General features: G+C 34.3%; 2 protein-coding genes and 1 long non-coding RNA gene across 6 annotated transcripts in view; 2 read left to right on the top strand and 1 right to left on the bottom strand.

The window, feature by feature from the left end:
• Positions 1–7,213: 7,213 nt before the first annotated feature.
• On the top strand, positions 7,214–9,664 carry LOC109158770 (phosphatidylinositol 4-kinase gamma 8-like). The gene is made up of 3 exons (XM_019306666.1): positions 7,214–7,475; positions 7,561–7,617; positions 7,863–9,664. The coding sequence occupies exon 3, from the start codon at positions 7,964–7,966 to the stop codon at positions 9,662–9,664; it is 1,701 nt and encodes a 566-aa protein (XP_019162211.1). The 5' UTR covers positions 7,214–7,475; positions 7,561–7,617; positions 7,863–7,963.
• Positions 8,987–16,517, bottom strand: LOC109159074 (4-alpha-glucanotransferase DPE2-like). 4 transcript variants are annotated; one of them, XM_019307082.1, is made up of 24 exons: positions 16,170–16,517; positions 15,415–15,804; positions 15,155–15,272; positions 15,002–15,057; positions 14,791–14,918; positions 14,576–14,702; positions 14,085–14,281; positions 13,878–13,956; positions 13,742–13,780; positions 13,411–13,530; positions 13,170–13,271; positions 12,995–13,078; positions 12,680–12,922; positions 12,466–12,591; positions 12,094–12,168; positions 11,804–11,875; positions 11,535–11,654; positions 11,339–11,436; positions 11,061–11,220; positions 10,886–10,984; positions 10,615–10,812; positions 10,444–10,537; positions 10,172–10,339; positions 8,987–9,081 (listed from the first exon to the last, which is right to left on the bottom strand). In XM_019307082.1, exons 2-23 carry the CDS (start codon positions 15,766–15,768, stop codon positions 10,173–10,175), a joined length of 2,856 nt encoding a protein of 951 aa, XP_019162627.1. In that variant the 5' UTR covers positions 15,769–15,804; positions 16,170–16,517; the 3' UTR covers positions 8,987–9,081; position 10,172. The 4 variants fall into 4 exon arrangements, with proteins under 4 accessions (XP_019162627.1, XP_019162625.1, XP_019162628.1 ...); XM_019307080.1 differs by lacking the exon at positions 8,987–9,081 and having other exon boundaries at positions 10,084–10,339; XM_019307083.1 differs by lacking the exon at positions 8,987–9,081 and having other exon boundaries at positions 10,084–10,339; positions 15,002–15,015.
• Positions 11,609–17,735, top strand: part of LOC109159076 — a 23,667-nt gene continuing 17,540 nt past the window's right edge. Inside the window, exons 1-2 of the long non-coding RNA XR_002050489.1 lie at positions 11,609–11,677; positions 16,754–16,760. This is a non-coding gene — a long non-coding RNA (uncharacterized LOC109159076). The remainder of the gene's footprint in view (positions 11,678–16,753; positions 16,761–17,735) is intronic.

Below are 17,735 nucleotides of genomic sequence, written 5' to 3'. Positions count from 1 at the left end.
TAATTATATATTGGTTTGGAACTCACATGACGATTGCAGGCTTCTTTCACTATTTTAAGGTTTTAAAAATTCTTTAATCAGCCTCTTGCATTATTATTCTATCATATTAATTAATTTAATGATCGATCTAATTAAGGTTTCTATCGACCGTATCATGTGTGCATATATATTCCTAATAATTAATTGAAGTATATAATTAATATTAATAGCATATATACAACTGACCATTATATTATAACAAATATATATATATATATATATATATATATATATATATATATATATATATATGCCAACTTTATACTATATATTTTTGAAAAACTAATCAAATATGTCGTCAACACAATTGTAATTATTGGACCTCAATTTAAAAAATGTAATTAATTAAAGTTTTGCCATTTTAAAATTATAACTCGATTAAATGACATATGTCTAGATTTAAAATTAATATGAACAATTCATTTCAACAAACAATTACACCATCATTTTTTTTAGTTCACATTAAGGGCCTAACTTTATTGGCTCTTAGTTGGTTGAACTTCAAACTTAATATTAAAAGACCTATGTTTAGGTTCAAACTCAATAGCAACATTTTTTTTTCTTACCTTCTCTCATTTATTTTATCTCTTTAATTTAATTTCTTCACAAGATAAATTAAATATTTTTTAGTCTACTTTTTATAAATCATTTAATTAATTAACAAATTAAATGCTCTTTTTGTCTATTTTTATTAATTAATGTATTATACAAGTTTATATTATACTTTTATTGTATTCGAATTAATCTATAAAAACCGATCTAAGTAAAAGAAATTAAAATTTAAAAAGTATTTATGAATATAGTGTTATTCAAATTATTTTATCTAATTGATTATGTTTCATATTTTGTCATGAATATTTGCACATTTTCACTCTACCCAGTTATATCATTTAATCTATAAAAAAATATTCTATTGTAATTTATAATGTATTTTATATTTTAACCTTATTATGGTTGTTTGATATGTTGTCATTGACATTTCTAACGTCATTTAATCTTTATCCCCACTTAGATAATTTTCTGGATCCGTCCCTAAATATAGGTATAATTAATGGACCTAACCCGCCATTTTCATTCCCTAAAAATTATGTATAATTAGTGTACTATTTGCGTCGAGATCACAATATGGCAATTTATATCCTGAACCAGGGCGCGCATTGCATTGTACGCCCTGATGCAAAACGACATCGTTTCAGATTTTTTTAAAAAATTTCGCTACCCTGTGTTGGCGGTTAATTTTTTTTTTTTTAAAAAAAATCTCATGTTCAAAAATGTATATAATTTTATACTAGAATACACATAATTGTATACATGAATGTACATAATTGTATAATAAATACACATATTTTTTTTAAAAGATAATACATATAATCTAACATAATACATAATATACATAAACTTTTAACATAATAAACATCAATTCTTAACATAATACACATAAATTTCCTGTTTCGGATGTACATAATTGTATAAAAAAAGATGTACATAATTGTATAAATAAATACACATAATTGTATAAATAAATACACATAATGTATAAATAAACAAATACACATAATCGCGTCAACTCCCTAAATAACTTACCAAAACAACGTCGTTTTGGGAGGCGCGGGACGCCCAGTGCTATCGCGCCGTGGTGCGGGTATAATGATTGTCACAATATATACAATTTGTATATGTAAAATACAATGTATTTATAATTACAAACCATTTTCTATAATCACAAGCTGATCGAAGTACAGTTAAGTAGCTATTATGCCATATACACACTACCTGCACGGAATGTGTACGTACACAACATGCATGGTACGTTTATAATATGCTACTTTTTTTTTTTTTTTGAGTGATGCTACTTTTTTTTTTTTTTTTATGAATATAAAAAAAAAATTTATATTATCACGTTATAAGATAAAAATTATAAGATGAATTGAGATCAGAGGGAAAATATTATTTTAAAAAATTGTAATTTACTTGAAGATCTTTAATTAATAATTAACATTCATTAATTACATTTGATTAATAATATAAATTTTAATTAATATTGAACTTTATATGAAAAATTACTTTTTAATGCATTGCTTTAATTAATTTCCAAATTAGACTCAAATTTCAGATCTTATGGATGTGTACCATAGATTATTAGCCAAGATTCATTCAAAAGAATGTAACTAATTAATGTGCTTGTTTGAAAACAACCCTTGAATCTAAAATGGAATGTGTATGCTTAGATACATTCTTCTTCCCAATCTATGCTTAGAAAATGTTCATGTATATGTACACACATATTATTACACAATATAAACATCTCTAAACGTATCTATTTTACTCTATACTCTTATTTTGTAATATATATACGTGTAACGCTTAGAGATGTATACGTGTACGATATATGCACACATATTACACAGTACGTGTCCGAATATTGCACGTGTACTATGTTATAATATAAGAGTATAGAGTAAAATAAAAGTATGTCAGTCCTAAATTACACTTAAAGATCAACGCACGTGTACGAACCATAGCAACCATCGAGCCTAAACGATGATACAAAAGCAGCCGTCGGATCCTAGAAAGAAGTCCCACACGCACTCCACTGTCAGTCACACCCACCCCAACTCCTCCCTCGAAATAATGGAGAATCCCAAAGCACCCCCACCCCCGCCGCCCGCCGCCGCCGCCTCCCAGAAATCGGATTCCGGCCCGCCGCCAAACAAGGAGGATCCGGACACGATTCGCAAGCCGAAAAGACAGAGAAACTGTCAGCTGCCCCCTCTCGACTCCGTCGTCCAGCTCCGAGGCTCATCGAACAACAGCAGCGGCAGCTTCTCTTTCACCTTCGACACGAAAATCCCCGACGACTGGACGCCGGAGACGACGCCGAGGTTCGGCTCCTTCAACAGCTGCATAAAGGAGGCCGGAAAAGTGAGAAGCGACGGAGATGAGATTGAAGGGCGGAAAGAAGGAGGCGAAGTGATGATCATCCGTGACGGTGAGGACGATGATGATGATAAGAAGAGAAGTTTGGGTTAGTTTGTAATTAAGTTGAAAATGATGGGTTTTTAAAGTTTGGGGGTTTATTGGGATTGGGACCGCTGACACCAGTGGTGTGTAGGGGACAGAACTCAGAGGTTAGGAATTTCCTGACAATTTAATCTTTTCTTTTTGGGTTAATTAAGGATTCCATCGTTGTTTACATTGGGGACGATGTAAAGAAGCATAATGATTAATGAAAAACACCCTTTTTTTTCTACACCTTTCTTCCCATTTTTAAATTTGTTTCTTCACTCTCCATATGCTTGCTCACCATGAGTTGTCTTCTATTAAAAAAAATAAATATATTCCACCTGAGAGAATAACCCAGTAAGTGAAGTATAATTTTCATATCTAAATAATCAAAGACTTCGATTCCGGTTAACAGAATCTCAATCAAATAATCTATAACACACGCATGATGAGTGTGGAAAAGATAACAGATTAGTATGAATTGATTTGTGTTTCGGTTGTGATAAGATTAAAAACAATGTATGTTTGTCAAATTATGATCATCAATGACGTGTGTTTTGACTGTACTAAAGTTTGAATAGTAATTATTTCATAAAAAACGGACTACTTACTACCTAACAGCTAACAAGGACTATAGTAAATAAATGTGGAAAAATTCTTATTACTATTATCCTTAGTAATAATAATTACAGGAATTATAGCCGCACGTGTAAGTGTTGTTGCCATCATGGTCCATGATGTCAACCACAATAGACACTGTGTGTACAAATTACATGAATGTGACTAAGCTCTTTACAAATGTACTGTTTGCCTTTTTTTCTTTTTCTTTTTTTAAAAAGAAAATAAAAAAATTTCGAGACAATGACCCTATGTATATTATTTTCAAAAGCAACCATCAACCAGTATATTGAATAGTACGACAATATTGGTAAGAAAATACAAAATACTCCGTATAATTTTAAGTCAAATAGAAAATTTTAATGTACGTGTAATATTTAATTTGCAAAAATATTTACAATTATTACTGGAAGGTGTTCTATGGATGAAGTACAACTTGTAAACCAAACGTGCTTGGAGTGTGGAAGGCTTTGATCCTTTTGTTCCAAGAGGAATAGCCTCTCATCATATTGCAGCGGGTACATTTGGCATATTAGCGGGTCTATTCCATCTTAGTGTTAGTCTGCCACAACGACTATACAAAGGACTGTGTATGGAAAATATTGAAACCGTATTTTCCAGTAGTATCGTTGTTGTTTTTTTTGCAACTTTTGTTGTTGCCGGAATTATGTGGCATGGTTCGGCAACTATCCCGATAGAATTATTTGGGCCCACCCGTTATCAATGGGATCAGAGTATTTCCAACAAGATATATATATATATATATATATATATATATATATATATATATATATATATATATATTAAAGAGTATCAAAGTTTATCAAAAATCTGGTCTAAAATTCCTGAAGAATTAGCTTTTTATGATTACATCGACAATAATCCAGCAAGTTAAGGTGTTTTATGGATGAAGTCTGTCTTGTCACCTTAGTCGATAAAGGAATAAAGAGGTAAACCAGCTTAATTTATTATAACTAATGATCGATCAGTTCAAACCAATAATGAAGATCGATCTAATTTAATTAAGCAAAAAAGCGCTAATCAAGTGTTTGTTTTTAGACTCACTTGCCAACTAAATTGCCAGCAATTATGAATATCAAGTTTTTCAAGATTGAATCTATCATCGCTGTACCTAACAAAGATTGAATCATCATCCACGTACACTCTCAAACACAACTTGCGTACATAAGAAAAATGGTGATTTTTCAGTTAAGTGTTATGTTACGTTATCCAATGTGATGAGTTACATTAAAAAAATATATATTATTTTTGACGAAGAAAAAACTCACAATGCCACAGATTACCTGGGATTTCATCACTATATGCCTAATGAATTTCTTTTATTTTCTTTGACTACATTAGTTTTCCTCTGCCCCACATTCAGTGTTTCTCGTTTGTTGAAAACAGTACACCAGATTTACAAAGCAATGAAGAAAATTAAAAATATAAGTAACATGTAATTTGTATGAGTGTAAAGTAACATGCAATAATTAAACTAAATGGCAATGGAGTAGACTTCTCTAGTTCTCTGCAAGCAATTCATATGTCGTCGTTCTACTCTTCCGTTTTTAGTGAAATAATTCATTTAAAAAAAACACGGAAAAATAGTTAATCCGTAGTCTAAATGTCCGCTTAGTCCGCCGTGACTTAGTCGGCGCCTAGAACGGAAATTTTGTCGAATTTTTAAGCGGCCGGCCACCGCATAGCGTCTAGGCGCGATTTTTACAACCTTGTTGCCATATTCGATCGGGCCTTAGATCGAGATGCTTACTATCCAACAAGGAGATCAGTCACTTGTATTCAACCCGGGAACTCTGAGTTGCACTAAATAAATAAATAACACGTTGATGGATTATCTATTTATCTTCTTAAATACATAAATAAATGTTTTCATTAATAGGACTTAATTGTACGTAATCTCAAAGTAACTACCTTGATGGATAATCTATTTATCTTCTTACTATTTATTCTTTCTTTTTAATTTAACCGCATATTGTCACACATTCAACTCCTAATAGACACTTTTAATTTGCATGTATAAAATATTTGATCACATATGTTGTTTGCTGCATTGATATATTTGTAAAACGCAACAATTCTATCTGTTACTAACTTGTTTCAGTGTGTGAGTTTTTTTTTTTTTTTTTTTTTTTTTTTTAAAACAGTGTGTGAGTTAATTATGCGTCAATGGACCAAGGTAATAACCCTAACATGCAGTAAATATAATTTCAAAAGATAAATTTAAAATCCAAATAAATAAAGTTCAAATTAAATTGCCTGCAACTGTTATCCCATGTACCCCATGTAGTTTTTGTACCCACAACTCCACAAGGAACGATTTGTATTTTATTTATTATTTGAGCATGATTATTATCATATATATTAGGTTGAACATTGGATGCAATACCTTAATAAGGAAAAAAAGATTAAATGCGATAATAGGCTTCAGGTAAAAGATGAGTTTAATCTCAACCCTTGATCGATCTAATCAAAATTAACAATCTAGATTGAAGACATACTTTTAAAAAAAAATGCGGTGACAATTTGATCTTTTTACGTATTGGTCAAACTTAAGGTGCGTCGTCTTCCTTATTAAGGTGTGTGGTCTCTGTGCTTAAAGTGCGTCAGTTTCATTCTTTAAGAACTTAAGGTGCGTCAGTCTAAAGCTTTAGGCCAGGTGTGTCGTTCTCCTTCTTAATGTGCGTGGTTTCTGTGCTTAAGATGCATATGATTATGGATATATGATGAAGATTGATTAATAATAATAATAAGCCCCTAGCTAAAAAGAGTCAATAAATAATTACCCATATCGATTAATACAAGCTAGCATACATGCATGTGGTACAAAGAGAAGATAGAAGATAGATAGATATATAATTTTAGTATAAAAATAGATAGGGAAAATGGTCAACTAACGAGAAAATCGGGAGGGAGAGTTAGTTTTGGTACCAGAAATTCAAAAAATAATGGAGTTGAGAGAGAAGGAGAGATTTATAAGGGAGAAGAGAGTCTCCCCGGAGACTGGGGATTATTACATACATATACTGTGCGGAAATAATGTTTTCTTTTTTTATGTAACGATAAAAAAAAGGGCGGAGGAGAAGAGGGGTAGGCTTCATATCTTTGGGTACTTTTCGGTGACGGAATTGTTTCTCTCTCGCGCTCTCCCCGTTGCCGATCGTCTCCCTGAATGCCTCACCAGTGTTCAGGGTACTTCAATTCTCCTCCTTTTTTCTTCCATTCCATCTTAATTATTTCTAAATCATTTTTTCAATTCTCATCTTAGGGATTTAATTACTTGTGTTCATTCATCGATTTATATATGTGATTTCACTCAAACGTTAGGTTTTTTTTTTTTTTAAAAAAAAAAAAAAAAAAAAAAAAAACTGTATAGTATGTGGAATAATCATGATTTTGAATGTAATGCGTTTGAAAATGGAGGGCAATTGGTTCATGAGAAGAACAAAATCTCGTTTTCTCTTTTGGTTTCAAGAGGGATTTCTGGGCATGGTTCATTATTGGAAGAATCCTAAAAAAAAAAAAAAAAAAAAAAAAACTGTTCTGATGAAGAAGTTATGTTTGGTTTTATGAATGGACGAAATTGATAACATCAAGTTGGTACTGTGTTGTATTTTGCAGTCAATTGTGGCGACTAATAAGCGGAGGAGCGAGGGACCAATAAAATGGTATATTATACTTGATAGTTTTTTTTTCTTCTTTTTTTTTTTTTTGTTTTGTTTTTTTTCATACAGATGTTGAGACTAATCTAGCTAACTCTCCGTAATACCTCATTCAGGGAAACTCTCCCATGAGCGGTACTTGCTATCATTTTCATTATTTCATCTCATTTATCTCATGATTAATATAGCATGTTGTTATAATTCTATGGACATTTTGTAGGTGTTCGGAGATTAGCAACGCGGTTATTAAATTCTATATCTTTCATATGCCGATCAAGTAAGATTCTTTCTTTTATGATAGGCTCTTGTTTTCCCCCTTTCTAACACCATATTTTCCTGTTTCACTTTAAGAAATTCCTTTCCTGCGTGTCTCCTTGCAGTTTTTATTGTTGGATCATGACAATGTTTCATGAATAACTATGGCATGCTACTAATTCCAGAAGGGTTTTTTGTGAAACACTGATGGATTAGGTTGTTGTTTGCCAATGAAAAATGATTGTGTTTGTAATTGTGAATTTGCAGAAGATGTGAAGGCTAATCTCCCAGTGAAGACTAACCCTCTAGGGATCCTCTTACTAGTAGGAGCTCCCTCATCATACATATTTGTTGATAAACTCATCTGAATGAGATTCTTCAAGATGGCTGTAGCAATTGACCAACATAATTATGGTTTCAAGCTATTTGGCCGACCACCAAGATGCAAACTCCAATCTTACTCTCAACTTGATTTTTCCACAACTGAATTAACCCAAACAAATCTCACATATTCACATGAACATGCTGCTCTTGACTTTCCCAACATCCACAAAAGTTACTCCACCCCTTGCCTATCTCTTTCCACAAAACTGCAGGAAGATAATGATCTTGAGACTAATCCAAGAATTGAAATCATAGCTGGCCATGGAGCTCCGCAGGTGCATGCTCTAGTTGTTGAGGCTGCCATAATCCTGGCATCTGGAATCAATCCTGAGCCAGTATCAAGTGGCCTAGGTGGTGCTTACTTCCTACAAACCAGTAACGGCATTAGAATAGCTGTGGCAAAACCAATTGATGAGGAGCCTCTGGCTGTCAATAACCCAAAAGGCTTTGGTGGTAGGATGCTGGGTCAACCTGGCCTAAAGCCCTCCATCAGGGTAGGTGAAACTGGTTTTCGAGAATTGGCTGCTTACCTTCTTGACCATGGTGGATTTGCTGGTGTTCCCCCAACAGCACTTGTCAAGATTTCTCATGTTGCATTCAATGTGAATGGTTCTGAAACGATGTTTTCTCCACCTTACAAGATTGCCTCGCTTCAACGCTTTGTGGACCATGATTCTGATGCAGGGGACATGGGACCTTCATGCTTTTCAGTTGCCTCAGTTCACAGCATTGGGATTTTAGACATAAGACTTCTTAACCTTGACAGACATGCTGGAAACATTCTATTGAAACAAAGGCATCATGCTGTTGAATCAACAAAGCTTGTCCCTATTGACCATGGACTTTGCTTGCCAGAATCACTTGATGATCCATATTTTGAGTGGCTGCACTGGCCTCAGGCCTCCATACCATTTTCAGAGTCTGAAATTGAGTACATTTCTAGTCTTGACCCATTCAAAGATGCAGATCTTATAAGAACGCGGCTTCCTTCCATTAGGGAATCATCTGTTCGAGTTCTTGTAGTTTGCACCATCTTCTTGAAGTCTGCTGCTGCTTCTGGGCTGTGTCTTGCTGATATAGGCAAAATGATGACTCGAGAGTTCTGTGGAGGAGAAGAAAGATGGAGTGCTTTAGAGACTCTTTGTTCAAATGCAAAGGCTAGCTTGGAAACCAAAGTTATTGATATTGACATCAACATTGATCAAGATATACATGAAGAAATCAATGAGGTTTTTCAGTTTGATGTTGAATCTGAAAGAGTCACCATTGAAGGCTCAAACTGTCCTAAAACCTCACGGAGCTCTCTAATGAGTGATAAGCCACCAAAAATTCCAAGGTTTTCATCACTAGGGTCAAAGAACTCATTGGATGATACTATGTTAAACTTCCTGTGTCCAAAAAACGTTTGTGATGATGATGTGAACAATAGCGATATGGATGGTGATGGTACCGGAAAGGATGATTGTGATTCAAGTGAGAATATGAAGGGTAGTGGGTTGATGAAGAGCAAGAGCTACTCTGCAGCAGGAACATACAAGACTGACTGTGGAGGGATTTGTTTTGGTGAGATGAGTGGTAAGGAATGGTATTTGTTCTTGGAGGTTTTTGAGAAGCTCTTGCCAGAGGCTTTTGAAGCCAGAAAGTGTGGTGGCTTGTCAAAGCAAAGGTTGGGATCTTCATACTAACATTTAACAGAATTTGGAATCCGAAAAGCTCTACTGCCTCCTGTATCTAGTGTTCAATATAGGTGTAAGTGTAAGCTGAAATGACTTCATTTAGAATGGTGGGTAGAAGATTAGCTTGAGTGGAAATGTGGTGGTCAACTTGTCATCCTTTCCACTCATTTTCTCCCTTCTCATCCAAATTTATCTTCTTTTATATTTCCTCACACTTTTTTTCCCTTTTTTTTTTCTAGTGTAGAAAATACCATCCCCCTATTACATTGTAAGATTCTTTTGTGATAAATGATAATTATTAGTTGACACATGCAGGCTACCCTTTTCCTCTCCTCTCCTGTTAAACTCCAAGCAAACAACTATCATTCACACACAATTGCTGTTTGGTTCCTGTTTTCTTGAAACAAATTTCTTATTGCAGATTTTGTTTTTCTAACCAACATTTATTATGAATACTCTCAATACAAACTGACTTGTAGGTACAAGCATTTCTATATAAGCTGCTTTTTTGGATACCTCATTTGTCTGCACAAGAAATCTGGGGATTTCCTGGAACTGGTACGCTCCCTCGTTTCATTTCGAGCTCTTTTTGAGGATAAGATCTTCCACTCCCACGGATGAGACCTTTGATGATGCTTATGAGTGATTTATCGTTGAGCAACGACTCCATTGTTACATGCATGCCTGAGCGAAGAAGAAAAGGTATGAAATCAGCCTCAGATCACAGTTTCATTAATCTTTTCAAAGAATTTTTCTTTTTTCCCTTTGGGGAGACGAGATGCACTTACGATATCTCCAGTAGTGTCTTGGATTTGTCGGATCATTTATTGTCTCCTCGACTGCAGGGCGAGTAGCGTAATCCTCTTTGAGTGCTAGCAAATCCTGTTCATTAAGTAAATCATGGTTCCAACTTCTTTATCAACACAAGATTCTTATATGCTGTAAATACTAGAAATTACCTGGAGAGGAAATATTGACCACATTGATGGGGACTCAACATGCTTCCGCAAGACAAAGCGGGCAATTTCAGGAGTACACTCATCGGGTGGCACCGCACCAGATCCCACAACAGTTTGGAAATAGCGACGCCTTCTTCCTTCATCTTCTTCCCACCAGGCACGCAAAGTGGAACAATCATGGCACGATGGAGCACATACCTGAGGGTTAAAAGAACGAGGTTTCTTTGGCTGTAAATCTACAAATATATAATATAGATATCAAAGAATTTACCGTCATATAGCTGTATTCTGAAGGAATACCAAATTCTCGTCCAGGTTCACTTGGCATGCGTTGAATATGTAACCCTATTAAACCAAGCTCTTGCATGACCTGCACCAAGACGGTCGTATCAATAACTACCAAGTATAAACTACCAATTTTTTTTTTTAATGCCCGACTATCATACAGGATTAACACAGGCAGGAATCATGCCGAGATCTTCCCCACAAGTGAGCATATCAGATGAGTTCATAAGAACAGGCAGAGTGTTCAAAGCATTTTGACGCCACAGGCTTTCTTGTCGGTGGAAGTAGTAATCATAGTATAGTCTTTTCAGAACATTTTTACTGCAACACAGTACACAGATAGTAGGTTTAAATTAAGTAATTGCAGTAAAATTTATAATTCATCAAAGTAAAGGCTAGACTGATACTACTTTCAAATTCAAGATAATCTGGAACCTACCTGTGCTGATCTAAACCCTTGAAACTTGAAGTGTCTTCAAGGTTGAAACGAGGATAAAACTTTCTTGGATCTTCTCGATCCCGGATAAGGACTACTTCCTGTGACAAAAGATGAGAGGACCATACATCAAGATTAGGATAAGTGAAGTTCAATAAATAGAAACACTTCAAGGTTGAAACGAGGATAAGTGAAGTACCTGTAAAAGATCAAAGAGATTCCTTCGCAGTTTCTCTTCATTCTCTACAAACATGGATCTCTCTAAGAATAGCTTTAGTCTTGATGAGAGTGTCTTCTCGGTATTGCACTCCTCTTTGAACTACATTGATGCTCAGAGAAAAAGTGTTACTACATTGAACTTTCAGGTGGTAAGGTGTAATTTTCCTCAGAATAAAATGGCATTTACCTCATAAAAATCTTTTTTATACTCATTTAAGAAAGTTGAACTCAGAATAAAATGGCATTTACCTCATAAAAATCTTTTTTATACTCGTTTAAGAAAGTTGAAGCTATAATAGTCCAAGAAGCTCCAAACTTTTCCTGCAAGTGAACACAGAAAAACAATGATCAATATCAGACAACAAAGCATAGTTACATATGATGCACTTCAATATTGACAAACATTTTGTTTCTATCTATTCATGATTTCGTGAGACATCTGATCCAACCCCAACAACAAAAAAAAAAATAAAAAATAAAAATGATAAGACATTAGATATATTGTGATTAATGATTATAGTGTAAAATATATCAAGTACCTGTAGCAACTCCAATCGAATATATGGACGACACAAGCGGTCAAAATCCCATAATCCTTCTGACTCAAGCTCTTCCTAAAGGAACCATTTAGTGCATCAATTTAAGATACTACTCATCCCCTTGCAAAGGTACAATTAAAAAAAAATACAAAATCCTAGTCTCAAACAAATAAACAAAAACTAATACCAAAAAAAAAAAAAAACATAGTATCATTTTAATTCTACTACAGTTTCATTTGGCAACCATAATCCACATAGCACTATGGACCATGGTCCACTATATAACAACTGAGTTTCAATCGTAGGTGTCTGGGTTTCACATGAAGGCCCAAGATCTCATAAGTAGGTCTTTTTTAACCGATGTAGTACTACCTGGCTAATAGGAATAGATGGACGAAATTTCCCACAGAGACCCGTCACAGCATGATCAGGAAGCTCCCATATTCTAAAGAAACCCAATATATGATCAATCCTATAAGCTGTAAAGTACTTTCCCATCTGCATAATAATCAGATAATAACATATAAGTATTGAAAAATACAACCCCAAAATGCAAGGTTCTTGAAAAAAACAAAAAAAAAAAAACCTGGGTCAAACGAGCACGCCACCAAGCATAGTTATCCTTGGACATCTCTTCCCAATTATAAGTGGGGAATCCCCAATTCTGCCCGTTTTTATCGAAATAGTCAGGGGGTGCCCCAGTAGAAGTGTTCATGCGGAACAAATTTGGATAGACCCAGGTATCCACGCTATTTCTCGAAACCCCAATAGGTAGGTCACCTTTCAGCACTACTCCTTTCTGTTTTGCATATTCTGCCGCTTCTAACAACTGTCATCATATATATATACAGTCATTTTTCCTCAATAGGAATGCACGGTTGTTAAAATCAGCTTTACTTACTTGCATATGCAAATGGAATTGGATATAGTAATAAAAGCGAATCATTTCATAGTTAAAGCTGTCCTTCGAGACAAGTTTCTCAAGCTGAAGAAACAAAAGCAACATCGTTAATGGGAAAGATAAAACATAAGAAATCGAAAAACTTCCTTAACTAGTTTGAAGTCCATGTACCTACCTTCTCTTCTGAAAACCGAGAAAAGCGGCCCCACTGGCTGTGATCAGACGTTTCAAAGAAGTCTCGCAGGAAACAGAAGGCTGCATAGGGCTTCAACCAATCCTGCCCTCAATCACGTATAACATCGAGAATGAGGAAATTAATACCATTTGTTTTGTCATTATTCCTTATGGACTTGGTTTTACTAACTTAAAATTACAATATCAAGAGCGAATAGAATGAAAAAATAGTTTACATAAACCTGATTCTCAGCAAAATAATTCTGGAAGGAGCTCGAATTGAATATTCTGTCCTTGTCTAGCACAAAAATTTTCTTGGCAATTGAAAGTTTTGTAGCCATGGTAGCATCATAATCTAAATCCTGCAGTTATCAAAACCAATCAAATGAGAACTACTCCCGTGAGAATGTAAGAACTAATCTCATCCGTCCATCTAAGATGATCAAGAACTATATATATATATATATATATATATATATATATATATATATATATATATATATATATATATATATATATATATATATATATATATATATATATATATATATATATATATATATATATACCTACCTTTCTGTCTAGCTGAACTCTTGCTTGTTTTATCTCTTGCTGCACATTGAGTGGCAAAATACATAAGGTTTCAGTATTTGCTTCGGGGAGCATGTTTTGATAAGCTCTTAGAATGAAAATGAGATGGAATTAACACCTTAATATCTTCTGGAATATCTTCGGAAAGTGCATCTACTCTCAGGTACATTGGGTGCAACGCAAATACTGAGAGTGAACTGCATTGCAATTAAGTCACTCAGAGTTCTAAATTACAAAACGGAGAAACAAGCAATTTTTTTAGTTGTAATGAAAAGGAAACGAATTCGTATATGTCCTTCTAATTGTATAGCCCTGGAAGAGTTACCTGTATGGATACGAATCCCACCACATCCCGTGCACTGATGTATCATTAATCGGCAAAAGCTGAACCAAATGAAAGCCAGACTCAACGGCCCAATCAACGAGCAACTTGAGATCAAGAAACTCTCCAACTCCTACATCGGCCTCGGATCTCACAGAAAACATGGGGATAGCAACACCAACACCCCGCCAAGGAAATTCCTAATAACACAGATATTAAACTCTATTTAAAGATCATACTTTTTTTTTTTTGAAATACTTATGATCTTTTACAAGGTAGTATCTGTTCTATACTTTCTCAAACATTTTCAGCCCAAAGAATCTAAGCCCCCACCACCGGGGTTTGAACCTTTGACCATCCACTTGGATGGATAACCGGGATGTCATCAGACTACATGGTAGTTGGCATTTAAAGATCATACTTAATTATCAAGATTCAAGGTTTAGGCTTTAGAGAACCAAAAGGACATAAAAATTGTATTATTGAGGGATTACCCGCATCATGCCATCTGAAAGGATCACATATTTTGGTTGACTAGTTTCAAAGTCAATACAAAACTCCCAATATGCACCATATTCCAAAGAAAATGCTCCATCCTGGCCATATTTGCAGTACTTGTATGTAAACAGTATTAAGGAAGATTGACGAAAAAGAATAATGAGGAACAACGACATCATCCTGCCTATAACAAGAAGAACCACGAGGATATTTTAAAGGAAAGTCATCTTTTCCCATCACACAATCTGCTTGCCAAAACGAGTCACCAGCATAATTGAGCTTAACTCCATTTTGAACCTTCCACTGCCCCAGTTTTAAGGAACTCCCGATCACATAAACCTATAAATTTGATATCTTGAATCAACTTTATAATTGATAGCTTATATCAACATCATAATTTACCAGAGGCAATGAAATCTTACAGATGTTCCTTCATCTACATGTGGGCAGCATATTTTGAACTGTATGAGGGCCGAATCTGTTTAAAAGTTCATGGGATGGCAATTGCAATAATTGATTGGCAAACTGCAAATAAAATGTACAGAGGAAAAACCATCTTGGCCAGAGAAAGTTACCTTCCTGGTCCAACTTGCTTTGAATGGCCCCAAGGGGCATTTCCACGTCTAAATTCCATGTTCTTCGGAAGATGACATCTTTAAATGCACTTTTGAAAGGAATATCATCAGAACCAGTCTGAAATTAAAATTAAGTAGGAATTCACTTATTGAAGCAAAGAATAAAAACTGAATACTAAGTAAGAGCTTGTTGAAGATACACTCATACGCTCAAAGAAAAGGAGGCCAAAAAAAAAAAAAAAAAAAAAAAAAAATCACACCTGCCAAAGATCACGAAGCTCTACCAACAGACCATCCTCAAGTCCATCAGGCAACAGTAGCTTCCTCTTCTTTCCAACCTCCCATCTCACAACATTTTTCTCATCATCCACCACATAATAACTGTATTCACTTTTGAATCCCGGAGGAACAGGTATGCTTCCGGACCATATAAGCTCATCCCCCTGATGAGAAGGTCTCAACAACAGACCCTTTTTCACATTCCATGAACCGAGCAATGCTTCTGAACCGCACACTAGAAGGTGCTGTCCCCATTGGGTATAATATGGTATTCTGAAGCTCAACCTAACTGACTTGAGAGACTTTTTGCCACATAATAACCTCAGATTCACCATCTTCTACAGTTCTACTCCAATAAGACCACTGAAGACCTGAGAAACCAAAAAAAAAAAAAAAGGTTTTTTAATGAGTATAATTCCTCAAGACAAGAAATACTCATTTGGAAAACAAAATTCAGACTCTCCATGTTAAAGTTCACATTGTTTCTATAAAAATCATTATTTGATCATAATGTAATCAAAATTAAAGTTTTGAATCCCAGACTATAAGGAACAAAAGACCAAAGAGGGCAATGAAGTTTCATAAAAAAGAACTGGTTTTTAGCATGCCCAGATTGAAGTTGAGAGAGAACTCAAGTGCAAATCAATTAAGATGCATATACATGTTCTTGTAGAATGAACTTCAGCTAAATTGTAGCTCAGACAAGATAAACCCCAACGGAAATGACAAATGATACCTTTTTAGAATGGAGAGTACCCTTTGCTCCAAAATGGGGAGGCTTATCACAATTCACAAACTGGCAATTAAGGGCTTGGAGTAGTTCAAAGAAAAGCAGAGAAATTTGAGGAGGGAAGGAAAGTGAAGAAAGCTCGTGTCTTTCTAGTGGTGAAAAGAGAGCAGTAAAGGCAGCAATTGTATATTATCACGGGATAGTGACGGCGAGCGATGACTCGTTGGACAGCCCACTCCGGTGATCGGTGGCCGGAAAATTCAAGGGTTGATACTTGATACTACTTCACTGCTCTACTTCACTTGTCCTTGATAAATCAAGCCTGGAAAATTGTGGAATTAGGTCAATAGTATAGTTAGGTCCTAAAATTATCTAATCCAACAATTCAAAACAATTATAGTAAAGTTGTTTAAAAGAATTCATATATGTTGTTGAAATGTGTGTAGAAAACTAGAAAATACATAACCAACAGTTGATACTAATTACATTAAAATTTTTTTTAAAAAAATTCATATCTTTTGTTGGAATATGTGTTAAAAGATATGTATATCAAAAAACAGTTAAGATAATTATAATCTAATGATTGATAGTAATTACGTTCAAATTTATAGAAGATTATATTCTATATCTTATTATAAAAATTAATACATTAATTATCTACAAAAAGTTAATTAATCAAACACTTATATTGATTATCTAATTAAGTTAAACAATTTAATCAAATAAGTCAAATTTAACTATGAGCTAATCATGTTAGCAACCACAATGTTATTGTGTGTTAGAATTTAGGTATTTTATTTTATTTCATTTTTTGATCTGAGAAGAGCTCAATTGAATGCCAAAACAATGAAACCTAGCAATGTAATAGCGGTATGATGTAAATTATTACTTCTAACTGATTTAATTTATGAATCGAATCATCAAATGTATTTTAGGCATTTGATGTCATTGGTTCTGTGGCCGTCGTTATTTCGTGGACCACGATGCACGTGCATTGCGATTAAAACGGTGTTGTTTCTCTAAGTAAAGAAACAGCATGTTGTTACTGTTAATGGAGCGCATATTTTTTGGTGTGTTAATTGCCAATTGAAATTATAGTGTATCTAAACTGACATACAGTGCATCTAAACCGACAGTGCCTCACGTATTATTTTATATATTATCAAATGAAACTGCAGTTATATCAAAATGATACTATCGTTGTGGTGAAATGAAACTGCAGTGTATATAAAATGAAATTGAATAACATTTTACATATTTGAGTGTATATTATGCAATGAAGCTGTAGTTATATCGAAATGATCATACAGTTGTGTTTTAATGAAACTATAATGTATATAAAATAAAATTAAATAACATTTTCACATATTTGAGTGTATAAATATCGAATGAAACTGTAGTTATATCAAAGAAACTGTAATTGTGTTGAACTGAAACTGCAGTGTATACAAAATAAAACTGAATAACAGAGTTACTTTTTACAGAACGGCGCGAAACGGGTGCCGTTTCTTTTCATTAAACAAAATGACGTTATTTTGAAACTCACTGCATAATCGATTATGCACTGTGGTG

The sequence above is a fragment of the Ipomoea nil genome, unplaced genomic scaffold (assembly GCF_001879475.1).
Source record: "Ipomoea nil cultivar Tokyo-kokei standard unplaced genomic scaffold, Asagao_1.1 scaffold2826, whole genome shotgun sequence".
Lineage (NCBI taxonomy): Eukaryota > Viridiplantae > Streptophyta > Magnoliopsida > Solanales > Convolvulaceae > Ipomoea > Ipomoea nil.
The sequence above is the reverse complement of the archived record's forward strand: the minus strand, read 5'-3'. Positions and strand labels throughout refer to the sequence as shown.

What these genes read in the sequence shown, in the direction of transcription:
- LOC109158770 (XM_019306666.1), top strand. Translation starts at nt 7,964, where the DNA reads ATGAGATTCTTCAAGATGGCTGTAGCAATTGACCAACATAATTATGGT.
- LOC109159074 (XM_019307082.1), bottom strand. Translation starts at nt 15,768, where the DNA reads ATGGTGAATCTGAGGTTATTATGTGGCAAAAAGTCTCTCAAGTCAGTT. An exon ending in AAGCAAGTTGGACCAGGAAG is followed by an intron (nt 15,058 to 15,154) that starts GTAACTTTCTCT and finishes ACTTTTAAACAG; the next exon opens with ATTCGGCCCTCATACAGTTC. An exon ending in AAGACACTACTGGAGATATC is followed by an intron (nt 10,340 to 10,443) that starts GTAAGTGCATCT and finishes TTCTTCGCTCAG; the next exon opens with GCATGCATGTAACAATGGAG.